Source organism: Myxine glutinosa, chromosome 5 (genome assembly GCF_964187855.1).
Source record: "Myxine glutinosa chromosome 5, kmMyxGlut1.1, whole genome shotgun sequence".
Classification (NCBI taxonomy): domain Eukaryota; kingdom Metazoa; phylum Chordata; class Myxini; order Myxiniformes; family Myxinidae; genus Myxine; species Myxine glutinosa.
Window position 1 is genome coordinate 54136881 of NC_136265.1, and position 12617 is coordinate 54149497.

At 46.9% G+C, this 12617-nt stretch overlaps 2 protein-coding genes across 3 annotated transcripts in view; both read right to left on the reverse strand.

The window, feature by feature from the left end:
- LOC144892275 (uncharacterized) overlaps nt 1-12617 on the reverse strand; it is a 341101-nt gene that overhangs the window by 19462 nt on the left and 309022 nt on the right. The window lies entirely within an intron of this gene.
- The window catches only part of POLD3 (DNA polymerase delta 3, accessory subunit), a 67622-nt gene that overhangs the window by 4795 nt on the left and 50210 nt on the right, over nt 1-12617 (reverse strand). For both annotated transcript variants that reach the window (XM_068117056.2, XM_078778077.1), the window contains one exon: nt 11930-12008. In XM_068117056.2, the coding sequence (XP_067973157.2) occupies nt 11930-12008 (79 nt within the window). The remainder of the gene's footprint in view (nt 1-11929; nt 12009-12617) is intronic.

The window sequence follows — 12617 nt, forward strand, 5'->3', positions numbered from 1 at the left end:
CCGTATCTTAAACCTGGAATATGCGAGTCGGGCCCCAATGTCCTGTCACAATGTTGCACTACATGCTGTCGACATTAGGCATTCCTGTCACATGGCTACCTCGCGGTTCATGACTGTCCGGCTAAGTTCTTGCTGCATTCGCCTATAACTCCAAACAGATATGTGCCGCATGCATTCCTCCAATTCCCTGCAGTCTCGGCTGCCCAACGTCCCATTCCGAAGGTCGAAAACAGCAGTCCGTCTGAACGGAGAATTACAATCCTAGCAAACTGGTCTCAACCCATTAACCCAGGATAGACCGAACGTATGCACAAATCTCAATCCAGTTTGTAAACTACGATGCGTATTCTTCACAGGTCTGAGGCATGACGGCCGTACGGGATGAACCACGAACGGCCAGGCCCGTCACCTTAAAAACATGGCTTTGTCTTTGCACGCCCCTCGTAACCAATTCCAGATTTCTGGATCAGGAAACATCCCTGGTGTATCAGCATTTCGTTTCTGCGGAAATATCTACCCATCTTCCATTCCCAATGCCAGACTGCGGGAAAGAAAACAAGATGGGATGTGGGGGACATCCCTTCAGAACCTATCCAAGTGAAAGGCAGGTAATCGTTGTAGTTCAGAAATGACGCCAAATACACTTCGATCACTCCAATCACGGGTTTATAAAAGCATAACGGTGTATCGAGTGGGAGGTCGAGCCATAAAGAGATAGTGTTGAATGATTCACCTCACAACACGGGTGAAGCATCCACAAGGCCTACTACATGGAAACCAGGCCGTTCGATCCACGTGCTCTCAAGTGTACCTGCATTGGGTCGGTCTCTGTTGTCTCCAGATTGGCAATTTGCATTGTGATGTTGTGACAGGGTCAAATCACAGGTTATACACTGCATTACCAAAAGCACTTGCCTTCCAGCTATCTAATCTGGGCTCGATTCCCCATGAAACTATAAACTGTTGGATTGTTGAAGACAAACCACTTCTTATACCTCCCGACATCACAAAAACCACCGATTATACCGCCCAACATAGCAAACCGCCGCTCCTGATTACACTTGTGGAAACGGAATGCAATCACCAACACAGTACTATTGGAGAATCCACAAAATTGAAAACAAGAAACATATAGTAACCATGCTTGAATAAAAGAAAAGCACCAATGTTTCTACCACCAGTTTACACTGCAGAGCATCACAAAACGCCCGTCGGTCACCAAGTTTGCGGAAGCTCAGGATGGAGGAAAGCGATCACATGGGTAAACAGAACTGAATATGATAAAACTAGGTAAACATAGGTCATTACATAGGAAGTGAATGGAGTTTCGACTAACCAAACCCCAAATAACCCAAAATAATACGAGACGTATACAAAATGAATCCCAGGTGCACCGCTGGAAATCCCAACAGTTTAGGTTGTCCGTGTCATACAAGTCGACCCTCACGGTGGGCAACTTTCCCAAACATGGAGGGACAAACAATCTGTCGAGCGAACCAAAGATCGGTTCACTCACACAGGCATGCACAAAATGAGGTTCTGGCCTTCATTCAACAAGATGAAATATTGTAGCGTTCTCGACACGACATCCATGGCTGGGAAAGGGGGGTGGGGAGTGAACGCAGAGCAGGAGAAACGTACGAGAGCCAAAATGATTAAGAGAAAACAAAATGGATGAACAAATAGCGGCGATTAAAAACTAGGTCACATGAAGTCTTCATCATTGTCAATTTTGGGGCGTCCATGGATCGAGTTTTTGGCCACTGTCAAAATGCGCTGCTTTGTCCAGACACGATTGTTAATCAGCAGTGTACTTAGGGACGGGTGTAAATAAGGAGGCCCAAACAGGGAAGCACGAAAGGATCCGAGTCGGAATGCTGACGACCTCCGTCGGGACTTGCCCTTTGTTTGCCATGAAGGGATCATAACGAGCGGCGTCAGCGTCGAGGCCAAGGTTTTGGTTCCGCCAATGTCTGCGACGTGACCTTCGTCCATGCAGTCCAGCTGCAAGATCGCAGAGCTATCCGAGGAGGATCCCTTTTGGAAGGAGAAAATAAAATCGGGACACCACCTTCCGACTCGTCTACTTCTTGAGCCGTAATATCGCAAGGGATCGAATCACTATCTAAGAAAACTTCATCTTGAGACAAGTACATCAGTGAATTCATGGCACAAGCACAAAGTGTTCTTTGTGCAGGAGAGAATCCCCAGAGGCCATGTTAGTTCCCCAATCTTCCAGGAATTCAAAGGAAAAATAAAAAGAACTTCGCCTGAGACTAGCTCGCCGGGAACTTGGATCTTTTTGCCACCGAGGATTTCAGAAATGTTGTTCACAAAAATGACTCATGTAGGAACAAATGTGAAGCCGATAAATTGTCCTGAACCGTGAAGGTTTTTTGGTTTAAAAAGCCAAAACATTTCGTGTCAAAAGAAATAATAAAAAGGCTGAGGAATTCCAAGGAAGGAAGGCCAATCACAGAGGGAATGGGTTCCATCAGCATGTCCTGAGGCCATTTCTGATATCCCTTGCCGCAGAGTTTCAGTTTCTCTCAAAATTCACGCAAAAAAAAAAACAATTATGAAGACGTATAAAAGGCAACCGGACCGAGGGTCGGCCTGCTTGGAATTCCCATCAGAGCACTCGACTCCAGATGCCTGGATCCCAAGTTAAAATCCCAATCCTCTCTATCTCTTTGCTGATGACTCCACTCTCTGCCGCTCCATTCCTCATCCCTCGGATCGGCAGTCTGCAGCCTCCTCACTCTCTGCAGACCTGGACAAAATCACAGACTGGGCAAACAAGTGGAACTTGTCTTTCAATCCTGACAAATCTCACACTCTTACGATGTTTCTCCGAAAAGATCGACTGGACAAACCTCCCATCTACTTTCTCAACAATCCTCTCCAAGAAGTTCTGTCACTCAAGCTTTTGGGTCTCACCATCTGCCATGATCTCTCTTGGGAAAACCACATTTCCAAGCTGGCTTCCAAAGCCAATCGCCGACTGGGCATCCTCCGTCGTGCGAAGTCCTTCCTTGGCACTCCTGAGCTTCTCACCACATACAAGGCTTTCATCCGCAGCTCAATGGAGTACTGCTCTCCCCTCTGGGCTGGTGCTCCTGCCTCACACCTAGCCCGTCTTCACGCTGTTGAAACCAAAGCGTTCATAATAATCATTGGAATCTCCCACGATGAAGCTATCTCCGAGGGCCTTTCACTTACTCACTGCAGGCAGGTTGGTGGTTTTTCCATCTTCTACCGACTCCTCTCAGGCCTTGCTCCCCCAGCTCTCTATGGGCTCTGTCTGCCAAATTTTCCTACAGGTCGCACGAGATCTGCCTGCAACCCTCTTATGGTTAAACTGCCAAAATCAAGACTCTCTGCTCACCTTCACTCTTTCATTCCTCTTTTTCCCCACCTTTGGAACAAACTTCTGCACCCTCTTCAATCCCACTGCTCCCTCCAGGTCTTTAAAACAGCTGTTCACCACCATCTCTTATCTTCCCCCATCCAAAACCTTGATCTTTTCTACCCCCGCATAATTTCACCCCAAATCCACTTTTTTGAAATACCAACTTCTTTCCTGGAAATCCTTGGTGTCCTTGTGTTTTATACTTCTCCCACACCCCCCTCCCCCTTCCCACGCCTCATCCACCCAAGCCCTCTCCATCCCACACATCTCCCGATGTCCCTGCTCTCAAATGTTGTGTTTGTGTGCTTCGCCTTCTCTCCCCATCTTGTCTACCGCTCCCTCTTTTTATATATTTTGTTTGTCTGTTTGATTTTTTTTTTGTGATAAATGTTAGCTCTTTCACGAGCCTCGATTCTGTATACAAAAAAAAAAAAAATGCAGTGTCGATTTGTCCTTGTCTTGCATGGATCCATGTCCGAATTCCTCCATAAGCAATTCTAATTGGTATGCATGACGTGCTATACTGGGGAAAAGGTGCCAACTCAGTTCAAACCCGATAAGAAAGCAACGACCTGAGCACGCACCACTTCCACTTCCCATGGTGCTCCCATCTGCACACCTTCACACTTAAAATGCTCTCCCACTTATTCAAAATGCTTCAAGTTTTAGGAAACCTTCCACGAGCAGAGCACAAGATAAGCAATTCTCAAATCAGGCGAAATAAATAAATAAATAAACTTGAACTCCAGAAACAGTGAAGCCAGCCTTAGGCCTCACTATCCCAAAAAAATAAATAATGGGTTCCATGGTAACAAGTCAACGGCAATCCATCACAGGCTCCAAATTCCCTCGTGCGTTGAAGGTGAGGTCGCCACGAGGAATAACGAGACCTCCGCGAGAGCACGTCCAGCCGGGACCCGGCAAGGAAAGGCCTCGTGGATACGCCCCGAAGGGTGCGTGGGATACGGATACATGGCCAGGATAAGGAATCTCGGAGAGACGGGTTGAGGTGCCGAGCCATACCGATCATTTTCGAAAAGCACGAGAAATGAGAATATCGTTTCCGTGTCCGCGGTTAGGGTTTTTATGGCCCATGTGAGATTTAGCCTGGGAACGCTGGACTTGGATCGTGGAGAGCGAAGCACTTATCTTACAACCAAGGGCGATCTTCAGAAAAGGAAAACACGAGGGCAGCTGGGAATAACAATAGTGAAAGACATTTGGAGATCATTCCCTTCGCCGAGGACTGCCATTGTTTGGCTCAAAGGAAATCGATGATCCTGGCCTTTTGAGCCTTTACGTTCTCGGATCTCTCGGGAAGACTCGAGGCTTCGGACTTTGTAAAACTGGCGCAACGCTCCATCGAGGAAGACGTTCAGCAGGTATCATGAGCTGAGCCAAATTAATCTTGTCTGCGATTTCCTGAAAACCAACAGGGACGGTTGGAATCGGTGGAATATTTGGAGGATTGCTCCATCCCACAATGAGTTATTTTTTTTCCTATCCCCTTTGGTACCAGAAGGCTCACAGAGGAGCTTGTACATACACAAATAATGGCATGTAGCATTGAGGCCTGTACTATGGAGTCTAGACGAAGCTCTGGGGCATTAATGTTTCAAGGTTCAAATTAATCCTGGACAGATTGCCACTCCGCCATAGGAAGCTTAACTGATGACGATTTGGACCACTGATGACTTTGTAAATTGTCCAGGGTGCCGGTGATAACTCACCTACAGTGGTGTAGTCTACGTGATACGCAGGTATACGCCGTATACCAACTAGGAAAGGTCCAGGATTTCCGTATACCCACTTAAAAATGCGCGAGGATACGTAACAACATAGTTTCGTAACAGAACTTTCACACTTTCATTCATAAAATGCGCTATATAAATAACTTTCATTCATAAAATGCACTATATGAATGTCACTTCAGGACGGGTGTCGCTCTGGGACGGGTGTCGCTCTGGGACGGGTGACTATGAGGCTGGAAGGGAAAAATCACAGTATACCCACTACAAAAAACTAGACTACACCACTGCACCTACTCCTCATGAATGGTGTGAGGTGTCATCCGTTGAGGCTGCCAGTGCCGGCACAAAGGTCCTTAAAGCCCATCCGAGGGACGGCGCACACATCAATACCTAAATCTGCCTGCGAAACACCAGGACGGCAGTTTATAGCTGGCCCAGGATTTGAATCCAGGCTAGACAGCTCAGGGAGCACACATTACATCATCACGGCATAAATTCCCCTTAGAAACAAAATTCTCATGAGAATTGGTCAGATAATTACAATCATCAGATCTCATGAGAAATCAAACGAGGTTTTTGGAAGCATTAGGCAGAACGATGACGCCAATGACAAATTCAATTATTTGAAGGATGCTTCTCATCCCGATTTCTTGAATAACTCAAGGATGACCTGATTCACATACGAGAAGCAGATTAACCATTCAAAAATCAACTCATCAATGGCGATCCGAGGCTCGTGGAGCAACCGTGACGTCTTGCGTTGGGCAAGGACATTAGGACATGTCAATGGACCTTTTCGGCATATATTAGGAGGTGGTGGACAAACCAAACTGAATAGATTTGAAATTTGCTGTTGAGGGGTCCAGAGTCAAAAAAAAAAAAAAAAAAAAAAAAAAAAAAAAAGCCTGGAAACACTTCCCAAACTACACGCGGCTACCGCACTTCACAAAGAAATAAATAAATAAACATCTTTCTTGCTCTGGAAACGATTAGTGAATCAGGGAAGTACTTTCCCGTGCCCTGCCAGTATTAAATGAATGCCTGCGACAATACAGAAACCTTATTTTAACAATCCGTTATACGAGCACAATCAAATGGACTCCACGTATTAGGACATGGTTATGGTGAACATGTTAACTGCTGGAAGATGGTTCCACGTTTGCCATACGTGCAGAACCACCGATGCCGGGGAGAGACGGAACGGCCTAAAAGCCTGGGCGCCACCGAGTCCTTGCATGAACGTCATCGAACACGGCTGGGAACGTACAGATTGGGACGGACGGAGCCGACCTCGGCCAAGTCATTACTCAAGAGCTGCAACAAAATCTACTCCACATTTCGTAGAATCTGCATCAGGGTTACCAGGGCAGCACTCGACAGGGCGCACACCTCCGCCAGGCTGAAGCTCTCCATCAAGGCAGTGGGTGCTCCGGTATGTCATTGCAAACTCCAGATATTCATGACATATCCAAAGACTTGAATCCCAGAGAGGGTTTGAGTTGTGGTGTGTGTCCTTGCCACAACCGACAGTTCTCATTCAGCCAGAATAGCACTTCATCAACTGGCCATGGCAGACGGTCCTCCGCAATAAGATTGTCCAGAAAAAGGTACCGCTGGTTGTCGAGGATACATCAGCACACGTTCTTGTGGCTTCCACAGACTTCAACTGGGCTGGAGATTGCATTTCAATCCACACTCCCAACACACTCACAGCAGAAAAGTTAGGAGAGATTTAATCCCTCAATTTAAAACAAACGGGAAGGAGCAGGTCCCGAGTCTCAGGCGAAGTTTAGTCCACTCCACACAGACTTCCTTGAGCCAAAGGTGCAACCTCATTCGGCTTGAGGAAGTATGTGTGGAATTGATGACGACACCAACAGTGAGACTAGGCCTGCACATACACAACACAGTTCATCTGCTCTAATTGGTTCATCTGATCATTTGCTTGTTAAAGTAGACATCTCTCTGGCCATTCTCAGAGAGCCTCCTCAGCGTCGACGAGTCTGGCATTTCACTCAGGCTGACTGGCACAGTCTTCAAGCAGCCATCAATCATCTGGACTGGTCTCCCATCTTCACTGCCTCTGACACCAATTCTTCCGAAGTAAATTGCTCTCTCTCATGCACAGACTTATCCCATCTCGTCTTCAGTTGTCATACACTTCCTCCCATCCATGACCAGTGAATCTGTGGTGAGGCAGTTGCCCTGAAACAACTTGCCTTCGCCTCATGGAAGGCAATCTCCATTCTTTTTTTAAAACCACAGAACAAGTGTGTGTCTACCCTCAGGAGAGCCAGGAAACACTATCTCTCTACTCTCAAGACTCAACTCTCAAACCTGTCTTCCTCCCCCAAATCCTGGTGGCGTCTGGTCAAATCTGTTTCTGGTGTTTGTTCCCCCTCCATCCCCTCCCTTACCTCAAACGGCCATACAGCTGACTCCGCACGTGACAAAGCTGAATGCCTCAATTCTGTGTTTGCCTCAAAATCTTGTGTCCCAAACCCATCGCTCTCTGTACCCACCTTACCCAGTCGAACCCAGCTGCTCCTGGACGCTGTGTCCTTCTCTCCTGACAAGGTGGAGAAGTTTCTGTCAAACCTCGACTCGGATTCTGCAACTGGACCAGGCGGCATCAGCCCACGGGGTCCTAAAAACCTGCTCTGCCGCTCTTTCACATCCTCTCTCTGTTCTCTTCACCCTCTACTTTGCTCAAGCTCATCTGCCATCAGCTTGGAAATCAGCCAACATTACCGCTTTGCATAAAACGGGTGCAAAAACAGATCCTTTCACCGACAGACCAATCAGCCTGCTCCCAATAATCAGCAAGGCCATGGAATCCATCATCGTTTCTGACATCAAATCCTTCCTCTTCTCCAATGGCTTTCTCTCGGATCATCAATTCGAATTGAGACCAGGTTACTCTACTCTGGACATGCTGCTTCTGCTGTCTCAACAATGGATGGAGGCTCTCAATGCCAAACAGGATATCAGAGCTGTCTCCCTTGACATATCTCATGCCTTCGATCCGGTCTTGCACCCTGCCCTGCTCACCAAACTCTCCTCCTATGGTATCCATGATAACTTTCACGCATGGCTTGCGGACGTCCTCTCCGGTCGCAGTCAACGTGTGGCCCTGAATGGAATTCTCTCATCTCACATTCCTGTTCAGGCTGGAGTTTCTCAAAGAAGTATCCTGGGCCCTGTGCTTTTTCTGGTCTTCATTAATGATCTTTCCGACTCTCTGGAAAATCCTCTCTATCTCTTTGCTGATGACTCCACTCGGCCTGCACATACACAACACATACTCTCTGCCGCTCCATATCTCAACCCTCAGATCAGCAGTCTGCAGCCTCTTCACTCTCTTCAGACCTCGACAAAATCACAAACTGGTCAAAAAAGTTGAACATGTCTTTCCATCCTGACAAATCTCACACTCTCACGATGTCTCTTCGAAAAGACCGTCTGGACAACCCTCCCATCTACTTTCTCAACAATCCTCTTGAAGAAGTTCTGTCACTTCAAGCTTTTGGGTCTCACTATCTGCCATGATCTTTCCTGGGAAAACCACATTTCCAAATTGACCTCCAAAGCCAGTCGCCGACTGGGCATTCTCTCTTTTTTTTTTTTTTTGTATACAGAATCGAGGCTCGTGAAAGAGCTAACATTTATCACACAAACAAATCAAACAGACAAACAAACAAAGTATATAAAAAGGGGAGTGGAAGACAAGATGGGGAGAAAAGGGGAAGCACATAAACACAACATTTGAGAGCAGGGACATCGGGAATGTGTGGGAGGGAGAGGGCTTTGGGGGAGGCGGCGTGGGAAGGGAGAGGGGTGGGGGGGGGGGGGGAGAAGTATAAACACAAGGACACCAAGGACTTCCAGGAAAGAAGTTGGTATTTCAAAAAAGTGGATTTGGGATGAAATTAGCGGTGGTAGAAAAGATCAAGGTTTTGGATGGGGGAAGATAAGAGATGGTGGTGAACAGCTGTTTTAAAGACCTGGAGGGAGGAGTGGGATTAAAGAGAGTGAGGGAGTTTGTTCCAGATGAGGGAGAAAAGAGGAATGAAGGAGTGAAGGTGAGCAGAGAGTCTTGATTTTGGCAGTTTAACCATAAGAGGGTTGCAGGCCGATCTTGTGCAACCTGTAGGAATATTTGGGGGACAGAGTACAGACAGAACTGGAGGAGCAAGGCCGGAGAGGAGTCGGTAGAAGACAGAAAGACCACCAACCTGCCTGCGGTGAGTAAGTGAAAGGCCCTCGGAGGTAGCTTCATCGCGGGAGATTCCAATGATTCTGAACGCTTTGGTTTCAACAGCGTGAAGACGAGCTTGGTGTGAGGCAGGAGCACCAGCCCAGAGGGGAGAGCAGTATTCCATTGCGAACTCTGTAGTGCGAAGTCCTTTCTGGGCACTACTGAGCTCCTCACCACATACAAAGCTTTCACCCGCAGCTCAATGGAATACTGCTTTCCCCTACAGGCTGGTGCTCCTGCCTCACACCTGGCTCGGCTTCACGCTGTAGAAACCAAAGCTTTCAGAATCATTGGAATCTCCCGCGATGAAGCCCATTCCGAGGGCCTTTCTCTCTCTCACCGCAGGCAGGTAGGTGGTCTTTCTGTCTTCTACCAACTTCTCTCCGGCTTTGCTCCCCCTGCTCTGTCTGTGCTCTGTCCCCCAAATATTCCTGCAGGACGCATAAGATGTGCCAGAAACTCTCCTCTGGTGAAACTGCCAAAATCAAGACTCTGCTCACCTTCACTCTTTCATTCCTCTTTTCTCCCGCCTCTGGAACAATCTTCCACACTCTCTTCAATCCCTCTCCTCCCTCCAGGTCTTTAAAACAGCTGTTCACCACCATCTCTTATCTTCCCCCATCCAAAACCTTGACCTCTTCTACGCCAATTAAAACACCCCAAATCCACCTCCTTCAAATTCCATTTTCTTTCCTGAAAGTCCGTGTAGTGTCCATCTTGTTTATCCTGTATCTACCCCGCCCCCTACACCTTCCACAGATCTCCTGATGTCCATGTTCTATACTGTCGTTGTGCTTCCCTCTCTCTCCCCCTCGTCTCCCGCTCCCTTTGTTGGATGCGTTATGTGTTCGCTCTTACACGAGCCTCAACTTAGTATATAAAACATACATAAATAAATTAAATAAAAACATAGTAGAGCACCCTTTAATGACCACAATCTCAGTTCAATCCCTACCATTTAACTATCAAACCCGTGCTGTCTGGCAAATGCTCAAACAGCATGCATGATGCAAGTTGTTCAGGCCAAGTTGTTCGCAAACGGAACGAATTTTCCTTCTACTCAAGGAAGGGGACCCGGAACATTGCTTCGCCATGCACGCAGCTTTGATCATCCAAACAACCTGACCTTGTTAATTCGTATTCATAGTCTGGTGTTCTGCCAAATGGCAGGTCCAGTACTACCAGTATTTTATTGGCTAGGGTTATGCTGGGTGGTTTGCAGTTGCCTTTTCAGCAGTAATTTGAAAATTTGGCCGGGTTACCAGGGATAACTCGCATACTCTTTGCGAAGGACACCATAGGGTCTTTAACATCCATCAACTAATGCCGGCAGACATGACGCCCAGTTTAATGTTCATTTGAGAGACAGCGCACACATCGATTAATCACCGCGCCTGTGAAACACTGGGATGACAGTTCATAGTTGGGTCGAGATTCAAACCCAAGTTAGACAGCTTATAGGCGAGTGTGCGTAACTCTAGGGCCATTCTGTCAGGCCTGAACTTGTTCAATGGACCCTGATTTCCAGGACCTCAAATGACGACTGAACTTTAACCTTCAGATCTCTCAATTGCTTTCCATCATACAAAGCTCTAATGTGTTGAAGAAACAATTCAGACACTCTAACCATGAAAATTGAAGATAATGGCTTTAACAAATAAAAATATAATTTAACTCTCCTCTATTTTCCAAACCGACACCGCGGCCGACCACACACACACACACACCACCCGTCCTTGCCTGTTGAGAACAACAACTCTTCCGCTTATGATGCTCAGGAAACGTGATGCATGAACACGGGGATCTGGTGAATTTGAACACTTACCATGCATGGCTGAGGCTGGTGGAGCAGTAGGATGGGGATTTGGAGGGTTGGGGGGTGGGAGGAGGGGGCTTGGCAATCCAAAAGAAATAGGAGAATAGCCAGCACTAAAATTTCTGTTTGTTTTCATGAAAGCGGAGAAAAGGATTGCCTTGGGAGTCCAATCTGCCCGCTCTAGTTTGATGCATTGCGGGGTTGGACATATTAGACAAGTTTTGTCCTTTTTCGAGTTGAGGGTTGTGGACGAGTAGAAATGAGAGGGCAAAGGGTCAAAGGAAAAATAACTGGGTGAAGGGGAAACAGGTGAAGAAGAACACTTCAGAAGCACCGCTGCACGAAGAGAGGAGTTGGCGGTTAATGGGGATAGTTCCTGGTTTCGGTGGGAATAGTAATAGCCAGATATAGAAACGAGAGAGAGAGACGACAAGGTGGAGGTGGGCAGCAGACAGGAAGTCCTGGATGGAAAAGCTCAAGACAGACTCAATAAAGAGATGAATGAATGGAGCTGAGCATCAAGCTGTAAAACTTTGGTAGGGAGGGTCAGTTATTGAAGGTTAATCAGGAAATGAAAGGAACATTACAAAAATGGGGAACTTGAAGGAAACGAGGGATGGTTGGAAGAGATCAAAACAACTGCATTTCCTTTCCAAGATGCTTCGCGTGAATCACGGGAGTTCAAGACCCACCCATCGAACCGTCCTCGTCGACGTAGGTGGAGTCCTTTAGGACCCTCCGCTGCCTCTTGCCCACGGTCGCCCTCTTGCTCTGTGGCATGAAACAGGCAACGTCTCGGTACTCGGCCATGGCACCGTGCGGAGCAAACATTTGCAGGGAATTAAACCAAATCCAAACAAAACAACATTTAAAAAACAAAATATCTACCAGGAGGAACTAAAAACTCCCCAAAAGGCCCAAACCATCTCACCTATTTAAATGTATCTAAATGAGGAAGTAAACAGTTCGACCCACCTCCCCAAAACATCATGCATCTCACGAGATTCAGTGGTTTTAAAATATCGCTCCTGTGATGACGGGAAAACTATTGTTATTCACAAATTTAGTTTTTAAAGCAACATGGTTAATAAGGAAGTTAATTAATAAAGAAGAGTGGTTCACTATATTTCCCTATAGATAAGTCTTCGTGGAAGGGCAGACCCTAACGTGGTGACACTTTGGAAGGGGGGAAATTAAATAAATCAGAGTTTTCGATATTTACGCGGGTGGGGATGGCCTAGTCGATAGTTCACTCGCCACTCAGCCATCGAGCCGAATTCAATCTTCAGTAGGTTTGTATTTAATTTAAAAAAAACCCGCCATACTGGCTCAGCGCCAGCAAGAGATGCATGTCTCCAAGTGGGCCGTCCTCTGGGTAGT